Below are 24,995 nucleotides of genomic sequence, written 5' to 3'. Positions count from 1 at the left end.
GAAGGGGTAGAGTGAGGCGAAGAAGGGGTAGAGTGAGGAGAAGGGGTAGAGTGAGGTGAAGGGGTAGAGTGAGGCGAAGAAGGGGTAGGGTGAGGCGAAGAAGGGGTAGAGTGAGGCGAAGAAGGGGTAGAGTGAGGCGAAGAAGGGTAGAGTGAGGCGAAGAAGGGGTAGAGGGAGGAGAAGGGGTAGAGTGCGGCGAAGAAGGGGTAGAGTGAGGCGAAGAAGGGGTAGAGTGAGGTTAAGAAGGGGTAGAGTGAGGCGAAGGGTTAGAGTGAGGCGAAGAAAGGGTAGAGGGAGGAGAAGGGGTAGAGTGAGGCGAAGAAGTGGTAGAGTGAGGCGAAGGGGTAGAGTGAGGCGAAGAAGGGGTAGAGTGAAGCGAAGAAGTGTAGAGTGAGGCGAAGAAGGGGTAGAGTGAGGTGAAGAAGGGGTAGAATGAGTCGAAGAAGGGGTAGAGTGAGTCGAAGAAGGGGTAGAGTGAGGCGAAGGGGTAGAGTGAGGAGAAGAAGAGGTAGAGTGAGGTGAAGAAGGGGTAGAGTGAGGCGAAGAAGGGGTAGAGTGAGGCGAAGAAGGGGTAGAGTGAGGAGAAGGGGTAGAGGGAGGCGAAGAAGGGGTAGAGTGAGGCGAAGAAGGGGTAGAGTGAGGTGAAGAAGGGGTAGAGTGAGGCGAAGAAGGGGTAGAGTGAGGAGAAGGGGTAGAGGGAGGCGAAGAAGGGGTAGAGTGAGGCGAAGAAGGGTTAGAGTGAGGCGAAGAAGGGGTAGAGTGAGGCGAACAAGGGGTAGAGTGAGGCGAAGGGGTAGAGTGAGGCGAAGGGGTAGAGTGAGGCAAAGAAGGGGTAGAGTGAGGCAAAGAAGGGGTAGAGTGAGGCGAAGAAGGGGTAGAGTGAGGCGAAGAAGGGGTAGAGTGAGATGAAGAAGGGGTAGAGTGAGGCGAAGAAGGGGTAGAGTGAGGCGAAGAAGGGGTAGAGTGAGATGAAGAAGGGGTAGAGTGAGGTGAAGAAGGGGTAGAGTGAGGCGAAGAAGGGGTAGAGTGAGGCGAAGAAGGGGTAGAGTGAGGCGAAGAAGGGGTAGAGTGAGATGAAGAAGGGGTAGAGTGAGGCGAAGAAGGGGTAGAGTGAGGCGAAGAAGGTGTAGAGTGAGGCGAAGAAGGGGTAGAGTGAGGCGAAGGGGTAGAGTGAGGCGAAGAAGGGGTAGAGTGAGATGAAGAAGGGGTAGAGTGAGGCGAAGAAGGGGTAGAGTGAGGCGAAGAAGGGGTAGAGTGAGGCGAAGAAGGGGTAGAGTGAGGCGAAGAAGGGGTAGAGTGAGATGAAGAAGGGGTAGAGTGAGGCGAAGAAGGGGTAGAGTGAGGCGAAGAAGGGGTAGAGTGAGATGAAGAAGGGTGGGAAGTGGCTCCTGTTGAGCACAAACACCACCGTAGACTTGTTGGGGCAAATCCTATTTGGGACAAATGCCTGAATGTGCTGTAAATTGTATGTAATTTAAGTGAATAGGAACAGAGTGAAACATTGGGGACAGGAAGAACTGGTTTCAGAGAAGGTGGTTTGCATTAACTGACGAGCTGTAGCGAGGTCATTAGCAACCTTTTGTGACTGGGCAATAATATCACAATGATACCTAATACTTGTTAAATCACTCATTGATAGTGGCATTTTAATTAAAGCCTTTCAGAAGGGAAAATAGTGATTAAAGCGAGACTTTTCAATGTGTCAATGAATACCCTGTTCCTTTTTCTAAGACGAGAATGCCAAATGACTGAACCAAACTTCCAGGTCAATGGGCGTTGTCGCGAACGTATAAAAAATTCACTTTTCTGCTTCCCGTTACTACCTCCCCCTGTTATATGCCTCACTTTGCACTTTTCAATTCTCTCCATAAGTGTTCCCACTCCTCTCTCCCTCTGTAACCTCTTTCTGTTCCACAGCCCGTCACAATCTCTGGACACCTCTAATTCCTGCCTGTTGGGGTGGCCTGATTTTATAGCTCCACACTATCGGATGCTGTGCAATCAGCCACGGTAGCACAGTGGTTAGCATTGTTGCTTCACAGCTCCAGGATCCCGGGTTCGATTCCCGGCTTGGGTCACTGTCTGTGTGGAGTCTGCACGTTCTCCCCGTGTCTGCGCGGGTCTCCTCCGGGTGCTCCGGTTTCCTCCCACAAGTCCCGAAAGACTATTTGGACATTCTGAATTCTACCTCTGAAATTAAATGAAAAATGAAAATCGCTTATTGTCACGAGTAGGCTTCAATTAAGTTACTGTGAAAAGCCACATTCCGGCGCCTGTTCGGGGAGGCTGTTACAGGAATCGAACCGTGCTGCTGGCCTGCTTGGTCTGCTTTCAAAGCCAGCGATTTCGCCCTGTGGTAAACAGCCCTGTCTACCCGAACAGGTGCCGGAGTGTGACGACTAGGGGATTTTTACAGTAACTTCATTGCAGTGTTAATGTAAGCCTACTTGTGACAATAATAAGATTACTATTAAAAGCTCTCTCTTTAAATCTTCCCACTTTGCCACCTCTGTCTCTTCTCATTGAAGATTCTCTCTCTACCACTTTGATCAAACACTTGGTCACCTGTCCTAATGGCTCCCTTCTGTAACTTGGTGTCAAGTCTTTGACTGATTGCAGTAAGAAGTCTTACAACACCAGGTTAAAGTCCAACAGGTTTGTTTCAAACACGAGCTTCCGGAGCACGGCTCCTTCTTCAGGTGAAGGTGAAGGGTAGAGGGAGGAGAAGGGGTAGAGTGAGGCGAAGAAGTGGTAGAGTGAGGCGAAGGGGTAGAGTGAGGCGAAGAAGGGGTAGAGTGAAGCGAAGAAGTGTAGAGTGAGGCGAAGAAGGGGTAGAGTGAGGTGAAGAAGGGGTAGAGTGAGTCGATAAAGGGGTAGAGTGAGGCGAAGGGGTAGAGTGAGGCGAAGGGGTAGAGTGAGGAGAAGAAGAGGTAGAGTGAGGTGAAGAAGGGGTAGAGTGAGGCGAAGAAGGGGTAGAGTGAGGCGAAGAAGGGGTAGAGTGAGGAGAAGGGGTAGAGTGAGGTGAAGGGGTAGAGTGAGGCGAAGAAGGGGTAGGGTGAGGCGAAGAAGGGGTAGAGTGAGGCGAAGAAGGGGTAGAGTGAGGCGAAGAAGGGTAGAGTGAGGCGAAGAAGGGGTAGAGGGAGGAGAAGGGGTAGAGTGCGGCGAAGAAGGGGTAGAGTGAGGCGAAGAAGGGGTAGAGTGAGGTTAAGAAGGGGTAGAGTGAGGCGAAGGGGTAGAGTGAGGCGAAGAAAGGGTAGAGGGAGGAGAAGGGGTAGAGTGAGGCGAAGAAGTGGTAGAGTGAGGCGAAGGGGTAGAGTGAGGCGAAGAAGGGGTAGAGTGAAGCGAAGAAGTGTAGAGTGAGGCGAAGAAGGGGTAGAGTGAGGTGAAGAAGGGGTAGAATGAGTCGAAGAAGGGGTAGAGTGAGTCGAAGAAGGGGTAGAGTGAGGCGAAGGGGTAGAGTGAGGAGAAGAAGAGGGGGTAGAGGGAGGAGAAGGGGTAGAGTGCGGCGAAGAAGGGGTAGAGTGAGGCGAAGAAGGGGTAGAGTGAGGTTAAGAAGGGGTAGAGTGAGGCGAAGGGGTAGAGTGAGGCGAAGAAAGGGTAGAGGGAGGAGAAGGGGTAGAGTGAGGCGAAGAAGTGGTAGAGTGAGGCGAAGAAGGGGTAGAGTGAGGTGAAGAAGGGATAGAATGATTCACCTGAAGAAGGAGCCGTGCTCCGGAAGCTCGTGTTTGAAACAAACCTGTTGGACTTTAACCTGGTGTTGTAAGACTTCTTACTGTGCTCACCCCAGTCCAACGCCGGCATCTCCACATTTTGACTGATTGATCCTACGACTGAAATGTACTGGGGCATTTTGCCATGTTAAAGGTGCTGTATGATATAAGTAGTTATCTCAGACAGCAATGCCCATTGTGGTTAACATAGACATAGATAACATAGAACATACAGTGCAGAAGGAAGCCATTTGGCCCTTCGAGTCTGCACCGACCTACTTAAGCCCTCCCTTCCACCCTATCCCCCGAATCCACTAACTCCTCCTAACCTTTTTGGACACGAAGGGCAATTTAGTGTGGCCAATCCACCTAACCTGCACGTCTTTGGGCTGTGGGAGGAAACCCACGCAGACACGGGGAGAACATGCAGACTCCGCACAGGCAGTGACGCAAGCCGGGAATCAAACCTGGGATCCTGGCGCTGTGAAGCCACAGTGCTACAGTGCTGCCCAATAACAATGGCAGCAATGGAACAGGCAATGCCGTGTTGTAACTGGAGTCAGTCTGCAGATTGATTAATGATCACAATTGAGTCAGGATGATTTAATAAGCTAAATCTATTATGGCAAATTAGTAAATGCATAAAGTTTATGATCAAGGTGGAAAAGGGAGAAGGTGTGCCCCATTAATGGCCTATTGTTAAGTCGTTAATGGCAACTAATCATGGTGCATGGTTAGATGTCATGGAGCATAACCAACTAGTTCTCGGGTCTGTAGCCAAACATTTTAAATTCACGTTGCCGATTGAGGAAGGGGTGTTTCTGGGTTATACTGACCTGCTAGATTGCCTCGGAAGTAAAACAGTCTGAGTGGGAATGAATCACGGCAAAATAGTGCCGAAGCTGGAAATCTGAAATAAGAACAGGACGTGTTGGAAAAATGCAACGGCCCTGGCAGCGTCTGTGGAGTGAGCTAACGGATTGAGTGGAATATGATTCTTCTTTGGAACTGAAATAGGGTCACAATGATTTATGCTCTTGAAAGGAGGGAGGGAGGGGGAGGAGGAGGATAGATTAGAGAGCGAAAGAGACGAAATAACAAAAGTCATGGAACAAAAGGCAAAGCAAGTGTAGGCTTGAATGAACTTGGGTAAGGATGAAATGAAAGCAAAATACTGCAGATACTGGAAATCTGAAATAAAAACAGAAAGTGCTGGGTAAACTTTGCAGGTCTGGCAGAGTCTGTGCAGAGAGACAAACAGAGTTAACGTTTCCAGTCCAAAATGACTCAAAACGTTCACTCTCTTTTTCTCTCCACAGTTGCTGCCAGGCCAGACTTTTTGCAGCACTTTTGGGTAAGAATGAACCTGCTTTTCTACAACATGTTTCATAACTGTAGACCATCCCAAAGTGCTTTTCAGTCAAGGAAGTACTTTTGAAGTGTCGTCACTGTTGTAATTCAGGACACACAGCAACCTATTCACACACACACCGGGGGTGGGGGGGGGGGGGGGGACTCCTCGATGAAATAGCAGTCACAGAATCATTTGGGTCCAGCTGAGGGGGTAGATGGGATCTCAGTTCAATGTGTCATCTGAGGGACAGTGCCTGTAACAGTGCAGCACTCCCATAGTGGTTAGCATCAATGCTTCACAGCTCCAGGGTCCCAGGTTCGATTCCCGGCTGGGTCACTGTCTGTGTGGAGTCTGCACGTCCTCCCCGTGTGTGCGTGGGTTTCTTCCGGGTGCTCTGGTTTCCTCCCACAGTCCAAAGATGTGCGGGTTAGGTGGATTGGCCATGATAAATTGCCCGTAGTGTCCTAAAAAGTAAGGTTAAGGGGGAGTTGTTGGGTTACGGGTATAGGGTGGATATGTGAGTTTGAGTAGGGTGATCATTGCTCGGCACAACATCGAGGGCCGAAGGGCCTGTTCTGTGCTGTACTGTTCTAAATTCTAAATTCTAAATTCTAAAAACCGGCACCATAGACATTAACAATCTGGAAGAAGGAACTGAAAATGAAAATGAAAATGAAAATCGCTTATTGTCGCGAGTAGGCTTCAATGAAGTTACTGTGAAAAGCCCCTAGTCGCCACATTCCGGCGCCTGTCTGGGGAGGCTGGTACGAGAAGGCACTGTTGCTAAGTTTGCAGATGATACAAAGATCTGTAGAGGGGCGGATAGTATTGATGAAGCAGGGGGGATGCAGAAGGACTTGGACAGGCTAGGAGAGTGGGCAAGGAAGTGGCAGATGGAATACAATGTGGAAAAGTGTGAGGTTATACACTTTGGAAGGAGAAATGGAGGCACAGACTATTTTCTAAATGAGAAGATGCTTAGGAAATCAGAAGACCAAAAGGGACTTGGGAATCCTTGTTCATGATGCTCTTAAGGTTAACGTGCAGGTTCAGTCGGCAGTTGCAATGTTAGCATTCATGTCGAGAGGGCTAGAATACAAGACCGGGGATGTATTTCTGAGGCTGTTTAAGGCTCTGGTCAGACCCCATTTGGAGCATTGTGAGCAGTTTTGGGCCCCGTATCTAAGGAAGGATGTGCTGGCCTTGGAAAGGGTCCAGAGAAGGTTCACAAGAATGATCCCTGGAATGAAGAGCTTGTCGTATGATGAACGGTTGAGGACTCTGGGTCTGTACTCGTTGGAGTATAGCAGGATGAGGGGGGATTTTATTGAAATCTACAGGATACTGCCAGGCCTGGATAGAGTGGACGTGGTGAGGATGTTTCCACTTGTAAAAAAAATTAGAAGCAGAGGACACCATCTCAGACTAAAGGGACGATCCTTTAAAACAGAGCTGAGGAGGAATTTCTTCAGCCAGAGGGTGGTGAATCTGTGGAACTCTTTGCCGCAGAAGGCTGTGGAGGCCAAATCACTGAGTGTCTTTAAGACAGAGATAGATAGATTCTTGATCAATAAGGGGATCAGGGGTTATGGGGAGAAGACAGGAGAATGGGAATGAGAAAAATATCAGCCGTGATTGAATGGCGGAGCAGATTTGATGGGCCGAGTGGCCTAATTCTGATTGTATGGTCTATGTCAGCCAGGATTATGTCGGCCATGATTGAATGGCGGGGAGACTCGATGGGCCGAGTGGCCTAATTCTGCTCCTATGTCTTATGGTTTAATGTCAGCCTGGATTATGTACTTAACCCTCTGGGTGGGACCTGAACTGACTCATAGACCAGAGTGCTACTTACTATCACACAGTTAAAACAGCGAGCCACTTGCACATCCCTTAGTGGCCCAGTCAAGGTCTGAGACCTGATCATCACCTCTCTGTGTGCCTTTGCCTCACTCTTGGAACAGCAAGATGCCTTTTGGAACCTTCATATCTGTTATCAGCAGCGATCCGTGCCAAGTTACAAGGTTGGGGGGGCGGAGGGGGGGGGGGTGTGGGGGGGGGGGGGGGGGGGGGGGGAGGGAAGGAGTCCTGTTGCTTTTAAACTACTCGGTTATCAGATGACACCTCCTGCATTAGGAGGGGTACCAGTCCTAATGAGAATCAAAGGCCAATTAACGTACCAACTCATTGCCAAGGCATGTTCTGCACTGTGTGGGATCTCCACCAGCCATTGAGATAACGTGCCAATTTGCAAATCACCTGTGGAGATGCTGGCGTTGGACCTGGTGTGGTAAGACTTCTTACTGAGACTAAAAACACAACAGAAAATGCTTTTGCAAAAGCATATATTTTAGACAAAACTTAATTAAGATTTCAAAACCCAGGCTTCAGATTGTGAGATTGAAGTTTGACCTTTTCCAATGATCTAAGTGGGGAAAAATTGCAAAAACGCAAGGAACCTTAAACACGACCCAGTGCTACTGGAAATGTGCAAATGGTCAGGCAACACCTGTGGAAAGAACTGGAAGGTACCACCAATTACTAACCCCCCCCCCACCCCCCCCATTGGGTAACATCCTCCCCTTCTCTCTGTACAGGTTTCCCAATCTGTTGAATGTTTCTTTAGGCTTTGCTTTCCAGATATGTTGTCACTCGCTCTGCACCTGGATGACATTTTCAATGCTGCGTTGCTCAGTTGGTCGATGCCTGCCATGCGCCCCAGGTGTCTAAAGGGTGCACGTGACCGCTTAAAGATGGATCAAACCTCCGTCGAGGACGCAGAGACAACTTTGAGATGTAGGCGTCATTGGCAAAGGCTGCCCATCCTTAGTTGCCCTGAGATGGTGGCTAGTTCAAGTCCTCTTCTAAAAGGGGAGTGGTTTGATGTGACTGAGTGACTTGCGAGGCAAACCTCGGAGGGCGGCTGGGACAAGCATGGTGGGGTGGGACTGGACCAAGTGCGGGATGGCTGGTTCCTGTCCCTAAAGGATGTCAGTGAACCCGTATCGTTTTCCTGACAATCTGACAACTTCATTGCCGTTTTTATTGATGCCCCTGTGCCTGCTTTTTAAACCAAACTAAAACTCTCAAAAATACCACGGTGAGATTTAACCTCGTGCTCCCTGACCCCTTCAGTTACTGTCCACTGCATCAACGGACATCAAATCAGGTCGCTCTGTTCCTCTTTTTCCTTTTCCAGAATGGGGGGGCGGCATGGTAGCACAGTGGTTAGCACTGCGGCTTCACAGCTCCAGGGTCCCAGGTTCGATTCCCGGCTTGGGTCACTGTCTGTGCGGAGTCTGCACATTCTCCCCGTGTCTGCGTGGGTTTCCTCCGGGTGCTCCGGTTTCCTCCCACAGTTCAAAGATGTGGGGCCGAATTCTCCGCTCCCCACGCGGCGTGGGAGAATTGTGGGAGGGCCTCCCGACATTTTTTACGCCCCCCCCGGCGCCCCCGCGATTCTCCCCCCCCCCCCCCCCCCCCCCCTTCTCGGAAAAATCGCCACTCGCCGTTTTTCATGGGCCAGCATCCAAAACAGACGCACTCTTTCCCCTCCGCCGCCCGGCACGATCAAGCCGCCAAGTCTTGCCGGGCAGCGGTGGAGAAAGTCGGCACCGCGCGGGTTCGCCTCGTCTGCGCGCTGATGTCATCCGCAAAGCGCCGTTCAGGCGTCATTTCCGGCGGCCGAGGTCGCAGCCAGGAACGACGGGGGCCCGCTCCTAGCCCCCAGGGTGGGGGCGGATTAGGTGCGGGGAGCGGACCCCGAGGCCGTCGTGAACCTCGGCCCAGTTCACAACGGCCTCCGCGATTTTTGGAGCCGGCGGAGAATACCGCCCGTGCAGGTTAGGTGGATCGGCCATGATAAATTGCCCTTAGTGTCCAAAAGAAGGTTAGGTGGGGTTATGGGGGAGGTGTGGATATAGGGTGTGGGCTAGGTAGGGTGCTCGTTCCAAGGGCCAGTGCAGATTCGATGGGGAGAATGGCCTCCTTCTGCACTGTAGATTCTATAATAGTTTTCACAACGGGACAGATTTTAATCCATTGAAATTCTGTATAAATAAGGATGATTTTGTTCAGACTTGGACTGAATGTGAAGTTGGTGGATTTGATGATCCGATCCACTGAGGCTTTATAATCAGTTGGTTCATTAAGACTCTTCACTCTGTCTTACTCGGTGAGGATTTGCCAGACGATCTGTTTTATTGTTGCTCTAAGCTTGCTTTAGACTGGTGTCTCTGTGGCAAGTGAGCAGCACGGTAGCACAGTGGTTAGCACTGTTGCTTCACAGTGCCAGGGTCCCAGGTTCGATTCCTGGCTTGGGTCACTGTGCGGAGTCTGCACGTTCTCCCCGTGTCTGCGTAGATTTCCTCCAGGTGCATTTATTGGTATTTTCTCATCACCTGCAGCACCAAGAAAGACCCCGCTATTCAACAGCTACTCATTTCACCCAATTTACCTCTTCCATGGTCCTCTAGCCCCCTTCCACCCTACTACGTATGGGTAAGGCACCCCCCCCAGGTGCGACTGATGGGCAACCTGGCACCTGGGAACCTTGACACTGTCAGAGTGCCCAGGTGGCACTGTCGAGGCTCCAGGCTGGCAGTGACAAGCGAGGGCGAGGTCCAGATCGCCATGGCTTGCGAGATGTTTCGAGCATCACGCATTGCGCGAGAGACCTCTTGCCAGGTTTAACAGCCTCTCTCCCATCACCAAGTCGCTGTGACGAGGCTGTTGATTTGTGCCCCTGATCTCCCAGAGGATTTAATGTCTGTATTAATGACGCCTGGGCCCACAGACAAATTATCAGAAAATGAACTTGAATTTATATAGCGCCTTCCATGGCCACTGACCACTGAAGCGCATTCCGGCCACTGAAGTACATCTGAAGTGTAATGATTGTTTTTTTAAATAAATTTGGATTAGCCAATTCATTTTTTCCAATTAAGGGCCAATTTAGCGTGTTCAATCCACCTACCCTGCACATCTTTGGGTTGTGGGGGCGAAACCCACGCAAACACGGGGAGAATATGCAAACTCCACACGGACAGTGACCCAGAGCCGGGATTGAACCTGGGACCTCGGTGCCGTGAGGCAGCAGTGCTAACCACTGCGCCACCGTGCTGCCCTGTCATTGTTGTAATATAGGAAACATGGCAGCCAATTTTTTGCACAGCAAGATCCCACAAACAGCAATGTGATGATGCCCAGTCTGTGTTTGTGCGTTTGGTTGATGAATATTGGACACTGCAGTTAACTCATCTTCACAATAGTGCCATGAGATTTTATTCTGTCATCCTGAGAGGGTCAGTGGGGTCTCAGTTTAAAGGCACAAAGGCAGCACTTCAAACAATACGGCACTCCCTCTGTACGGTACTCCCTCTGTACGACACTCCCTCTGCACGGCATTCCCTCTGTACGGCATTCCCTCTGTACGGCATTCCCTCTGTACGACACTCCCTCTATACGGCACTCCCTCTGTACGGCACTCCCTCAGTACGGCACTCCCTCTGTACGGCACTCCCTCTGTACGGCACTCCATCTATACAGCACTCCATCTATACGGCACTCCCTCTGTACGGCACTCCCTCGGTACGGCACTCCCTCTGTACGGCACTCCCTCGGTACGGCACTCCCTCTGTACGGCACTCCTTCGGTACGGCACTCCCTCAGTACGGCACTCCCTCTATGCGGCACTCCCTCGGTACGGCACTCCCTCTGTACGACACTCCCTCTGTACGGCACTCCCTCTGTACGGCATTCCCTCTGTACGGCATTCCCTCTGTACGGCATTCCCTCTGTACGACACTCCCTCTGTACGGCACTCCCTCTGTACGGCACTCCCTCAGTACGGCACTCCCTCTGTACGGCACTCCCTCTGTACGGCACTCCATCTATACAGCACTCCATCTATACGGCACTCCCTCTGTACGGCACTCCCTCGGTACGGCACTCCCTCTGTACGGCACTCCCTCGGTACGGCACTCCCTCTGTACGGCACTCCTTCGGTACGGCACTCCCTCTATGCGGCACTCCCTCAGTACGGCACTCCCTCTATGCGGCACTCCCTCGGTACGGCACTCCCTCTGTACGACACTCCCTCTGTACGGCACTCCCTCTGTACGGCATTCCCTCTGTACGGCACTCCCTCTGTACGGCACTCCCTCTGTACGGCACTCCCTCTGTACGACACTCCCTCTGTACGGCACTCCCTCCATACGGCATTCCCTCGGTACGGCATTCCCTCGGTACGGCATTCCCTCGGTGCGGCACTCCCTCGGTATGGCATTCCCTCTGTACGGCACTCCCTCTGTACTGCATTCCCTCTGTACGGCACTCCCTCTGTACGGCATTCCCTTTGTACAGCATTCCCTCTGTACGGCATTCCCTTGGTACGGCACTCCCTCAGTACGGCATTCCCTCGGTACGGCACTCCCTCAGTACGGCATTCCCTTTGTACAGCATTCCCTCTGTACGGCATTCCCTTGGTACGGCACTCCCTCAGTACGGCATTCCCTCGGTACGGCACTCCCTCCATACGGCATTCCCTCCATACGGCACTCCCTCGGTACGGCATTCCCTTGGTACGGCACTCCCTCCGTACGGCTTTCCCTCCGTACGGCACTCCCTTGGTACGGCACTCCCTCAGTACGGCATTCCCTCGGTACGGCACTCCCTCAGTACGGCATTCCCTCGGTACAGCATTCCCTCTGTACGACATTCCCTTGGTACGGCACTCCCTCCGTACGGCTTTCCCTCCGTACGGCACTCCCTCGGCACAGCACTCCCTCTATACGGCATTCCCTCGGTACAGCACTCCCTCCATATGGCACTCCCTCGGCACGGCATTCCCTTGGTACGGCACTCCATCTATACGGCACTCCATCTATACGGCACTCCCTCCGTACGGCACTCCCTCGGTACAGCATTCCCTTGGTACAGCATTCCCTCCATACGCATTCCCTCGGTGCGGGACTCCCTCGGTACGGCACTCCCTCCGTACGGCATTCCCTCGGCACAGCACTCCCTCTATACGGCACTCCCTCGGTACAGCACTCCCTCCATACGGCACTCCCTCGGCACGGCATTCCCTTGGTACGGCACTCCATCTATACGGCACTCCATTTATACGGCACTCCCTCCGTATGGCACTCCCTCGGTACAGCATTCCCTCCATACGCATTCCCTCGGTGCGGGACTCCCTCGGTACGGCACTCCCTCAGTACGGCACTCCCTCGGTACAGCACTCCCTCGGTATGGCATTCCCTCGGGACAGCATTCCCTCGGTACAGCACTCCATCGGTACGGCATTCCCTTGGGACAGCATTCGCTCGGTACAGCATTCCCCTGGTACGGCATTCCCTCGGTACGGCACTCCCTCGGTACGGCATTCCCTCGGTACGGCACTCCCTCAGTACGGCATTCCCTCGGTACGGCACTCCCTCAGTACAGCATTCCCTCGGTACGGCACTCCCTCAGTACGGCACTCCCTCGGTACAGCACTTCCTCAGTACGGCATTCCCTCGGTACGGCACTCCCTCAGTACGGCATTCCCTCGGTACGGCACTCCCTCAGTACAGCATTTCCTCGGTATGGCACTCCCTCGGTACTGCATTCCCTCGGGACAGGATTCCCTCAGTACAGCATTCCCTTGGTACGGCACTCCCTCAGTACAGCATTCCCTCGGTACGGCACTTCCTCAGTACGGCACTCCCTCAGTATGGCACTCCCTCAGTACAGCACTCCCTCGGTACGCCAGTCCCTCGGTACGCCAGTCCCTCAGTGTTTACTAGTGGGTCAGCCTAGATTTTTGAGTTTATGTCCTGGACTGGGATTTGAACCGTCAATCTTGTGACTCTGGGTGAGATCACACCGTGGCTCTCGCTGACTCTGCTGAGGCCTAATGTCATATTGATTAGATCCTCGCCAATGTAGAGGCTTCTTTGGGAGGTCCTTCTTCAACTGAACCTGCCAAACCCTTGACCTCTCCTGCACAGAGGTTCTCAAAGCTTTCAGATTGAAGAACTCCTTCTCAAGTGGATTAAGCATGGACAATCTATTTTATAACAGTCTGAATGCCTCAGTCAACCTCACAAAAACAGATTGTCTGCTCAATGTCACATTGCAGTTTGTGGGTGTCTGCTATGCGCAAGATTGCTGCCCTTCTTTTTTTTTAAAATTTAGAGTAGCCAATTATTTTTTCCAATTAAGGGATAATTTAGCGTGGCCAATCCACCTAACCTGCACATCTTTGGGTTGTGGGGGCGAAACCCACGCAGACTCGGGGAGAATGCGCAAACTCCACACGGACAGTGACCCAGGGCCGGGATTCGAATCCGGGTCCTCAGCGCCGTAGGCAGCAATGCTAACCACTGTGCCACCGTGCTGCCCATGGCTGCCCTTCTTCCCATATGTCAACAGGATAACACTTCAAAAGTACTTCATTGGCTGTAAAGCGCCTTTTCTTTCAGATTGAAGTATGTTAAAACAACACTCTTGAACAAGGATGTAGTCACACCGTGCCTCCCGCTGGCCTTGGTAACTGTGGGACTCCCTGGCTATCATTCTGCCTCGTTCAGTGTCCCCACCAGGAGCGCTCTCCTCTAAGGGGAGACTGCCAGACCACTCACTGGTGGTTGCACTATTTCTCCCACCTCCTGGTTCACCAAGGATGCTGTCCATTGGGCGGGAATGTACAACTATTTGTCAGGCCCCCCCGGAAGGTCTTGCAAACCCTTTCGGAGTCTGCCGACCCTTGTTTGGCCTCGTGGGGCGAGAGCAGCAGACTCATGGGAACAGCGCCACCTGCAAGTTCCACTGCCAAGTCTCACACCAGCCTGACTTGGAAATATTTTCCGTTCCTTCACTGAGGCTGGGTCAAAACCCTGGAACTCCCTCCCGACCAGCACGGTGAATTCACCCTTGTTCAAGAGAGGTGAGGTTTTAAAAGTATTTTTTTTTTTTTAAATACTTTTTATTGAAGAAATTTTTCAGAGTACAAACATTTTAACCCCCCCTACATTTGAATTATATCAACACAAAGTCAAACCCCCCTACTTAACAAGAATCCCCCCCCCCCCCGCCGACGAACCGGCCGCCAGACCATCTTGTCGTTTCTGGCAGTGTCCTCGGGCAGGCCTTGCCCGTGACACCACCGATACCGTGCTTCCTTCGTTGTTATCCCCCCTCCCCCCCCCCCCTCCCCTCCCCCCCCACCCTCCCCCCCCCCCTCCCTCCCGCCCTCCCCTCCCCTCCCCTCCCGGGTTGCTGCTGTCACGACCCCAGTTTCAATCTCTGATCTAAGAGGTCCAGGAAGGGTTGCCATCGCCTGAAAAACCCCTGCACCGACCCTCTCAGGGCGAATTTAATTCTTTCCAATTGGATGAAGTTTGCCATGTCGTTTAACCAGGTGTTAACACTTGGAGGCCTTTCGTCCCTCCACTGAATCAAGATCCTCCTCCGAGCCACCAAGGACGCAAAGGCTAATATTCCAGCCTCCCTCGCCTCCTGTACCCCCGGCTCCACCCCAACCCCGAAGATCGCAAGTCCCCATCCTGGCTTGACCCTGGACCCCACCACTCTCGACACCGTCCCTGCCACCCCCTTCCAGAACTCCTCCAGTGCCGGACATGCCCAAAACATATGTGCATGATTCGCAGGGCTTCCCGAACATCTGACACACCTGTCTTCACCCCCGAAAAACCGACTCATCCTTGTCCCCGTCATGTGGGCTCTATGCAGTACCTTAAATTGAATAAGACTCAGTCTCGCACATGACGACGACGAGTTGACCCTCTCTAGGGCGTCTGCCCATGTCCCATCCTCTATCTGTTCCCCCAGCTCTACCTCCCACTTGTCTTTCAACTCCACTACTGGTACCTCCTCCACCTCCTGCATAATCTTATAAATGTCCGAGATCTTCCCCTCCCCGACCCAGACCCCTGATAGCACCCTATCACTCGCCCCCCTGTCGGGAAGCACGGGAAACCCCTCTACCTGTCGTCTGGCAAATGCCTTCACTTGGAGGTACCTGAACGTGTTCCCCGGGGGGAGCCCGAATTTCTCCTCCAGCTCTCCCAAGCTCGCAAACCTCCCCTCTATAAACAAGTCCTTCAGTTGCCTAATGCCCACCCTCTGCCAGCTCAGAAATCCCCCTCCTGTATTTCCCGGTGCAAATCTGTGGTTCCCTCTTAGTGGTGCCCTTATCAAACCCCCCACTTCCCCCCTGTGTCGCCTCCACTGCCCCCAGATCTTGAGGGTAGCCGCCACCACCGGGCTCGTGGTATACCTCGTGGGAGGGAGCGGCCATGGTGCCGTTACCAGTGCCCCTAAGCTTATGTTGCCACAGGACGCCCTCTCCATACGCTTCCAAGCTGCCCCCTCCCCTTCCATCATCCACTTTCGTACCATCGATGCATTTGCCGCCCAGTAATATTCTGAAAGATTGGGTAACGCCAGCCCTCCACTATCCCTACTCCGCTCCAAAAAGACCCTTCTAACTCTAGGGGTGCCATGTGCCCACACGTACCCCATGATACTACTCGTTACCTTCTTGAAAAAGGCCCTAGGGAGGAAGATGGGCAGACACTGGAACAAAAACAAGAACCTCGGGAGGACCGTCATTTTAACTGACTGCACCCTCCCTGCCAGCGACAGCGGCACCATGTCCCACCTCTTAAACTCCTCCTCCATCTGTTCCACCAGCCTAGAAAAGTTCAGCTTGTGGAGGGTCCCCCAGTTCTTTGCCACCTGCACCCCCAAGTACCTGAAACTTTTTACTGCTCTTTTGAAGGGGAGCCTCCCAATTCCCTCCCCCTGGTCTCCCGAGTGTATTACAAAGACCTCACTTTTCCCCAGATTTAATTTATATCCCGAAAAGTCCCCGAACTCCGCTAGTATTTCCATAACCTCCGGCATTCCCCCCTCCGGGTCTGCCACATACAGCAACAGGTCATCCGCATAGAGCGAGACCCGATGCTCCTCCCCTCCCCTTGTCAGTCCCCTCCACCCCCCTGAACCCCTCAGTGCCATTGCTAACGGTTCAATCGCTAATGCAAAGAGTAAGGGGGATAGGGGACATCCCTGCCTAGTACCTCGATGGAGCCCAAAATATTCTGACCTCCTCCCGTTTGTTACCACACTCGCCATCGGGGCCGAATAGAGCAGCTTTACCCACTTGATAAATCCCTCCCCAAACCCAAACCTTTCCAACGTCTCCCACAAGTATTCCCACTCCACCCTATCGAATGCCTTCTCCGCGTCTAGCGCTACCACTATCTCCGCCTCCCCCTCCACTGCCGGCATCATGATCACGTTTAACAATCTCCGGACATTTGTGTTAAGTTGGCGTCCCTTCACGAACCCCGTCTGGTCTTCATGGATTACCCCTGGCACACAATCCTCTATCCTGGTTGCCAGGACCTTTGCTAACAGCTTGGCATCTACATTTAAGAGGGAGATAGGCCTGTAGGACCCGCACTGGACCGGGTCCTTGTCCCGCTTCAAAATCAAGGAGATCAGGGCCTGCGACATTGTTGGGGGCAAAACCCCCCCCTCGCGCGCCTCATTAAAGGCTCTCACCAGCACTGGGCCCACCAAGTCCACAAATTTCCTGTAAAACTCCACCGGGAACCCATCCGGCCCCGGCGCCTTCCCCGCCTGCATCTGGCCTATCCCTTTAATTAGCTCCTGCAGCTCTATCGGCGCCCCCAACCCTTCTACCAGCTCCTCCTGTACCTTTGGGAACCTCAATTTGTCGAGAAAGTTCTCCATTCCCCCTCTCCTCTTCGGCGGTTCAGACCTATACAATTCCCTTTTTAAAAGTATTTTAAGAAGTACACGTTTCCCCAAAGTGATTTCTGGCCAGCACGTAGACTGCAGCGGTTCAAGAGCGCAGCGAACCATCGCCTTCTCTCTCCGAATGGGCAATAAATGCTGGCTGTGCCAGCCATGCCCACGTCACATGAATGAAGAAAGCAAAAACTATCGCTATTGTTGCCTTCGCTGAGCTGTGTGAACAGAGGCCTCCCGGGGATTGAGCCTGATGCCAATCTAGTCCCTACAGGCTGAGAATCACCACTGACCGAGGAGCCTCTCAACCCTTTCAAACCCTGAAAGGTAGCAGAGTCCAACACAGCCGTACTGCTGAAACATGGTGTCCAAAACCGGATCTGGTTCGTGGGTAACCCCAGGGCCGAGCTGGTGATTCTGGCCTCAAAAGCTGCTTTAAGGATTTACAGGTGACAATTTGGGAGATACAGGCTCTTCCTGTCTCCTGCTTCCCAAGGGAACAGTAAGGGAGAGCGGTTGGAAGGATTTTCACTGGTGCAGTCATTAAAGGGTAAAGCAGTTTAGGGCCAGGCTCCCCACTGACAGTAGCTGACCAGGTTGACCTGTGTGAGTCAACAGCGTCTGTTCCAACCCTTGGAATTTTACAGAAACACAAAAGAAGGTTAAGAGCTCTGGCAATCCTATCTTGACAGGTTATTGGTTGCATGTGGAGTCTGACATATGTTTCAATGGCATACATATACTGTACTTTGTTTTTTTAAAGTTTTACTGAATTCAGTAAAACGTTCACGTTTGCTGAGGTTATCGCTGCACATTGCACCGCACTGGACGATTTCCCGTCATTTCGGGGAGTTGATATGCACAACAGTACAATCACAACAATAAACCCTTTGTAAGGTTAGGAGTCATTATCAAGCAAGTTCTGATGCAGTATAAAGGAATGAATAATTCAGCGATAAGAGGATTAGATTATAAAGACAGGTTGCATAAATCTGGTTTGTATTTCTTTAAATCTAGGAGATTAAGTGTTAGGCTGATTGAGGGTGTTCAAAATGTTGGAAGGATTTGATTGGATAGACGTGGAAAGATTATTTCCTCTGGTGGGCGAAGAAACAGCAGAGCCAGAACCTTAAAATCAGAGCCAGGCCGATTTGGAGTGAATCCAGGAAAAGCAAATATTGGTAGAGATTCGGAACCCTGGTCGCTGTAAAGATAATGGATGCTGCCCGACAATTGGAGCTTTTAAGACTGAGATTGACACATTTTGTTGGGTAAGGGCATTAAAGAGTACGGGGTGACGGTGGGTAAGTGGCCTTGACCATCCGTAGTCTCAATTGAACGTCAGAGCAGGTTAGAGGGGTTGAATGAGCTGTTACTAATTTGCCCATATTCCCAATTTGGGAGGGTGCTTGGGGGGAGGGGGTGGAGATGGGGATGTCACTAGATTAGTCATCCGGAGGTCCAGGATAATGCCCTGGGGCATAAGACCAGAAGAAATAGGAACAGGAGTAGGCCATTCAGCCCTTCCAGCCTGCTCTGCTATTTAATATGATTGTAGATAATCTAAGTCCACTTTCCTGCCTTCTCTCCAGAACCCTTAATTCCCCGACTGACTAACCACCTCTCGATCTGAATCATGAACATGTCCAAGGACTCAGCCTCCACAGCTTCCTGGGTTAATGAATACCAAAGATTCACCTCTCACTCTCTGAGAGAAGAAATTCTTCCTCAACTTCATCTTAAATGGACACTCCCTTATCGGGCGACTACTCCCTCTGGTCCTGCTCTCTCCCATGAGTGGGAACATTTTCCCAACATTTACCCTGTCTTACCCTCTGAGAATCTTATCACTTCTCATTCTTCTAAACTTCAAGGAGTACAGACCCAACCTTGTCTGTCGTTCCTCCAATGGCGGCCCCTCCATCCCCGGGACCATCCCCTCCATCCACAGGATCATCCCCTCCATCCCCGGGACCATCCCCTCCATGCCCGGGATCATCCCCTCCATGCCCGGGATCATCCCCTCCATGCCCGGGATCATCCCCTCCATGCCCGGGACCATCCCCGGGACCATCCCCTCCATGCCAGGGATCACCCCCTCCATCCCCGGGATCATCCCCTCCATCCCCGGGATCACCCCCTCCATCCCCGGGATCATCTCCTCCATCCCCGGGATCACCCCCTCCATGCCCGGGATCATCCCCTCCATCCCCGGGACCATCCCCTCCATGCCCGGGATCACCCCCTCCATCCCCTCCATCCCCGGGATCATCCCCTCCATCCCCGGGATCATCCCCTCCATCTCCGGGATCATCCCCTCCATCTCCGGGATCACCCCCTCCATCCCCGGGACCATCCCCGGGACCATCCCCTCCATCCCCGGGATCATCCCCTCCATCCCCGGGATCATCCCCTCCATGCCCGGGATCACCCAGTCCATCCCCGGGATCATCCCCGGGATCATCCCCTCCATCCCCGGGACTATCCCCTCCATCCCCGGGATCACCCCCTCCATCCCCGGGACCATCCCCGGGATCATCCCCTCCATCCCCGGGATCATCCCCTCCATCCCCGGGATCATCCCCGGGACCATCCCCTCCATCCCCGGGACCATCCCCGGGATCATCCCCTCCATCCCCGGGACCATCCCCTCCATCCCCGGGATCATCCCCTTCATCCCCGGGATCACCCCCTCCATCCACGGGATCATCCCCTCCATCCCCGGGATCACCCCCTCCATCCCCGGGATCATCCCCTCCATCCCCGGGACCATCCCCTCTATCCCCCCCATCCCCGGGATCATCCCCTCCATCCCCGGGACCATCCCCTCCATCCCCGGGATCATCCCCTCCATCCCCGGGACCATCCCCTCCATCCCCGGGATCATCCCCGGGACCATCCCCTCCATCCCCGGGACCATCCCCGGGATCATCCCCTCCATCCCCGGGACCATCCCCTCCATCCCCGGGATCATCCCCTTCATCCCCGGGATCACCCCCTCCATCCCCGGGATCATCCCCTCCATCCCCGGGATCACCCCCTCCATCCCCGGGATCATCCCCGGGACCATCCCCTCCATCCCCGGGACAATCCCCGGGATCATACCCGGGATCATCCCCTCCATCCCCTCCTTCCCCGGGATCATCCCCTCCATCCCCGGGATCACCCCCTCCATCACCGGGACCATCCCCTCCATCCCCGGGACCATCCCCTCCATCCCCGGGATCACCCCCTCCATCCCCTCCTTCCCCGGGATCATCCCCTCCATCCCCGGGATCACCCCCTCCATCCCTGGGACCATCCCCTCCATCCCCGGGATCATCCCCTCCATCCCCGGGACCATCCCCGGGATCATCCCCTCCAGGCCCGGGATCATTCTCTCCATCCCCGGGACCATCCCCGGGATCATCCCCTCCATCCCCGGGATCATCCCCTCCTTCCCCGGGGCCATCCCCGGGACCATCCCCTCCATCCCCGGGACCATCCCCTCCATCCCCTCCATCCCCGGGATCATCCCCTCCATCCCGGGACCATCCCCTCCATCCCCGGGATCATCCCCGGGACCATCCCCTCCATCCCCGGGACAATCCCCGGGATCATACCCGGGATCATCCCCTCCATCCCCGGGATCATCCCCTCCATCCCCGGGATCACCCCCTCCATCACCGGGACCATCCCCTCCATCCCCGGGACCATCCCCTCCATCCCCGGGATCACCCCCTCCATCCCCTCCTTCCCCGGGATCATCCCCTCCATCCCCGGGATCACCCCCTCCATCCCTGGGACCATCCCCTCCATCCCCGGGATCATCCCCTCCATCCCCGGGACCATCCCCGGGATCATCCCCTCCAGGCCCGGGATCATTCTCTCCATCCCCGGGACCATCCCCACCATCCCCGGGATCATCCCCTCCATCCCCGGGATCATCCCCTCCTTCCCCGGGGCCATCCCCGGGACCATCCCCTCCATCCCCGGGACTAGCCCCTCCATCCCGGGACCATCCCCTCCATCCCCGGGACCATCCCCTCCATCCCCAGGACCATCCCCTCCATCCCCTCCATCCCGGGATCACCCCCTTCATCCCCGGGACCATCCCCTCCATCACCGGGATCACCCCCTCCATGCCTGGGATCATCCCCGGGATCATCCCCTCCATCCCCGGGACCATCCCCTCCATCCCCGGGACCATCCCCTCCATGCCTGGGATCATCCCCGGGATCATCCCCTCCATCCCCGGGATCACCCCCTCCATCCCCGGGATCATCCCCTCCATCCCCGGGATCACCCCCTCCATCCCCGGGATCATCCCTTCCATCCCCTCCATGCCCGGGACCATCCCCTCCATCCCCGGGACCATCCCCGGGATCATCCCCTCCATCCCCAGGATCATCCCCTCCATCCCCTCCGTGCCCGGGACCATCCCCTCCATCCCCGGGATCACCCCCTCCATCCCCGGGATCACCCCCTCCATCCCCGGGATCACCCCCTCCATCCCCAGGACCATCCCCTCCATCCCCGGGATCACCCCCTCCATGCCCGGGACCATCCCCGGGATCATCCCCAGGATCATCCCCTCCATCCCCGGGATCATCCCCGGGATCACCCCCTCCATCCCCAGGACCATCCCCTCCATCCCCGGGATCATCCCCGGGATCACCCCCTCCATCCCCGGGACCATCCCCTCCATCCCCGGGACCATCCCCGGGACCATCCCCTCCATCCCCGGGACCATCCCCGGGACCATCCCCTCCATCCCCGGGATCACCCCCTCCATCCCCGGGACCATCCCCTCCATGCCCGGGACCATCCCCTCCATCCCCGGGATCACCCCCTCCATCCCCGGGATCACCCCCTCCATCCCCTCCATCCCCGGGATCCTCATGGATCCACAGGCCGACCACTCTCTGGGTGAAGAAATGCCTCCTCATCTCTGTCCTCAATGGTTTGCCCCGTATCCTCAGACTGTGACCCCTGCTCCGGAACACCCCCACCATCGGGAACATCCTTCCTGCATCTACCCTGTCTAGTCCTGTTAGAATTTTCTAAGTCTCTATGAGATCCCCCCCCTCGTTCTTCTGAACTCCAGCGAGAACAATCCCAACCTAGTCAATCTCTCCTCGTGTGACAGTCCTGCCATCCCTGGAATCAGTCTGGTAAACCTTCGCTGCCCTCCCTCTACAGCAAGAACATCCTTCCTCAGAGAAGGAGACCAAAACTGCCCACAATACTCCAGGTGTGGCCTCACCAAGGCCCTGTATAATTGCAGCAAGACATCCTGGCTCCTGTACTTGAATCCTCTCGCTATGAAGGCCAGCAAACCATTTGCCTTCTTTACCGCCTGCTGCACCTGCATGGTTACCTTCAGTGACTGGTGTAGGACCTGGTCTCGTTGCGCACTATTCAGATAATAGTCTGTCTTCTTGTTTTTGCGACCAAAGTTGATAACCTCGCATTTATCCAAATTATACTGCATCTACCATTCCTTTCTTTCTTTAAATAAAGGGACCAAAACTGTACAAAGTATTCTGAATGCGGCCTCACCAGTAGCTGCCACTATTCCAGTTGCCTTCCCTAATTGCCTATGGATTCGAATCCCTGGTGGAATTTAAAATTCAATGAATAAAAGGTCTGGAGTTGGAAGCAGTAATCGTCACCAAGAAAGTATCAGCGTTGTAAAATCCCACCTGGTTACGAATCTGTTCTCTGTCGCCAGCCTGGCCTTTATGTGAATGGTGACCCAGGAGAAAGGGTGGGGTTTTCTACCCCAACGTCCCCCACGTGTCTTACAGCAGCAGAGGTGGGCCATCATTGGCCGGTGGCCAGAACCTCCGCCCCCACTGCCACCAACGGGGTTTCCCGTCATTCGGACCTTCCTTAGCCGGCAGGAAACTGCTGAGAAACTTCAGCCAGAGTCTCTGGCCGGGATTCTCCGACATCCCGCCGGGTCGGAGAATCTCCAGGGGGAGGCGCGAATCCCTCTCCGACGCCGGCTGCCCTATTTTCCGCCGCTGTATTCCGGGCGGTGGTGGGATTCTCGCCACGCCGGTCGGGGGTCGTTGACAGCGGCTTTCCCCCGGCGATTCCCTGGCCCGCGATGGGCCGAGCGGCCGTCCAGTTTTGACCAGTCCCACTGGTGTGAATTACTCACCTCACGTACGGCGGGACCTCACAGGTGAGTGTGCGGGTGCGATCCTCGAGGGGGTGCGGGGGAGATCCGACCCCGGGGGGGGGGGGGGCCCATGGTGGCCTGGCCTGCGATCGGGGACCACTGATCTGTAGGCGGTCTTGTTCCGTGGGGGGACTTCTTCCCTCCATGCCGGGCCTCCGCAGTGCTTGGCCACATTGCCCGGGGGCTGGCGCGGAGAAGGGAACCCCTACGCATGTGCGGAAATACGCCGGACGGTCCGCGCGCGCACGGAAATACGCGGCCGATCCACGCATGCGCGAGATCATGCCGGACGGTCTGCGCACGCACGGAAATACGCGGCCGGTCCACGCATGCGCAAGATCATGCCGGACGGTCCGCGCATACGCGAGATCACGCCGGCCCTTCTTTGGCGCCAACTCCTCCAGCGTCCACCTCGCCCCCGAAAGTTCAGAGAATTCCGCACTTTCGGGAGCTGTTGATGCCGGAGTGTTTGTTGCCGATTTTCCCGCTGGCGTGGGGACTTCGTCCCCAGAAGTGAGAATCCCGCCCTCTGACTCTTCACTACCCTCTGAAGAAGTCCGGCAAACCACACAGTTGTATTCAATGCGGTAGCTCGCTACTGTCGTCTCAAGAGCAATTTGTGATGGGCAATAAAGGCTGGCTTTCCCAGCGATATCTGTAGCTCATAAATTATTTTTTAATAAATCATTGCATGATGCAAGGTGGACAAGACGGTTCTTCATCGTTTATTAGTAGCAATTTCTGATTTTCCCCCCCCCCCCCACCTCCTCTCCCACATTCCTTGAATTCTAACTCCCTTCTTCTTTCCCTCCAGGCAATGCAACAAAACATCCAACGGTAGCGACAGCTGTACCCTGATGTGCTGTGGTCGGGGCTACAACCCTTACATGGAGAAGCTGGTGGAACGTTGCCACTGCAAGTACCACTGGTGTTGCTACGTGACGTGCAAAAAGTGTGAGAGGATAGTGGAAAGGTACGTCTGCAAGTGAATGTCTCGCCCTTTCCCCCAATTCCATTCCCCTCCCCATTCCCCCCCCCCCCCCCCCCCACCCACTCTCAACACCCCTCTACAAAGACGCACAGGGATGTTGGACGAAACGAACAACACTATTGACAAGGCGAACTGATCCTATCCAGATGGTTCCGACTGTGTAAAATTCAGCTGCTGCCTGTCAGCTGGGCCTCTGCCAACGTGATCGACCTCTGTGTGGTTACACGGCATGAGCGACATTCCTTCCACAAGCCTGGCCCTGTTTCATCGCTGGATTTCACTGGATAAATACCAATCAATCGATTTGAAGAGGAGGAGATTGCGGGCAGACCATAATGAAAGGAAACGGTGGCTGCGGTAATGACAACTCCTGGGTCCTTCTGGGTGAGATCCTGCCACCCGCCTCCCTTGAACCTGGGGGGGGGAGGGGGGAGCGCCACTGGCTTTAGTACCTCTGCGCCTCCTTTCCCTTTCTCAGCCCCTTATTCACATGAGATTAAAAAAGAAAGATAGTTGGGATTTGACAAGTTTTAAGAACTGCCGACGTTTTGGGTTTTGGGGTTGGGTTTCATCCCGAAGCGAGAGAGACCAAGGCAACGAAACTATGGGCGCCTGGCAGACCTGTGCCCGCAAAGGCAGCTGCTTGAGTCACCGGCAAAAGATGGAAATGTGGCGTGCAGGAAACTAGCGGAGTTTTGGGGTGGGGGGGGGGCGGGGTCAGGGAAAGGGAAGCAGGTAAACGCAAGCACAAGCAGGTTCTGGGTTACACTCTGGTTCCATCTCTTTGGCTGCAATCTCCACATGCCTCCAGCTTCCTCCGAACCCTCTCCAATTCCAGGAAGTGGAATTTCACAGAGAAACAGACATTGGCCGAGCCCCTGAGCACTGGGAGTGACTGACATTGTCTTGGCAATGGGATTTCCACAGAGCCCCAGCAGCGACTGTAGATATATAATCTGTACATATATTTTCTGTTACTGGCTA

The 24,995-nt window shown here is 54.3% G+C and overlaps 1 protein-coding gene across 1 annotated transcript in view; it reads left to right on the top strand.

Moving 5' to 3' along the window:
* The window catches only part of wnt11 (wingless-type MMTV integration site family, member 11), a 79,579-nt gene extending 54,874 nt beyond the window's left edge, over positions 1-24,705 (top strand). Inside the window, exon 6 of the mRNA XM_038818939.1 lies at positions 23,835-24,705. Within this exon, the coding sequence (XP_038674867.1) occupies positions 23,835-24,009 (175 nt within the window). The 3' untranslated portion in view covers positions 24,010-24,705. The remainder of the gene's footprint in view (positions 1-23,834) is intronic.
* Positions 24,706-24,995: the final 290 nt, after the last annotated feature.

This window comes from Scyliorhinus canicula, chromosome 14, assembly GCF_902713615.1.
Source record: "Scyliorhinus canicula chromosome 14, sScyCan1.1, whole genome shotgun sequence".
NCBI lineage: Eukaryota > Metazoa > Chordata > Chondrichthyes > Carcharhiniformes > Scyliorhinidae > Scyliorhinus > Scyliorhinus canicula.
Note: the sequence above shows the minus strand (reverse complement) of the source record. Positions and strands in the feature narration are given on the sequence as shown.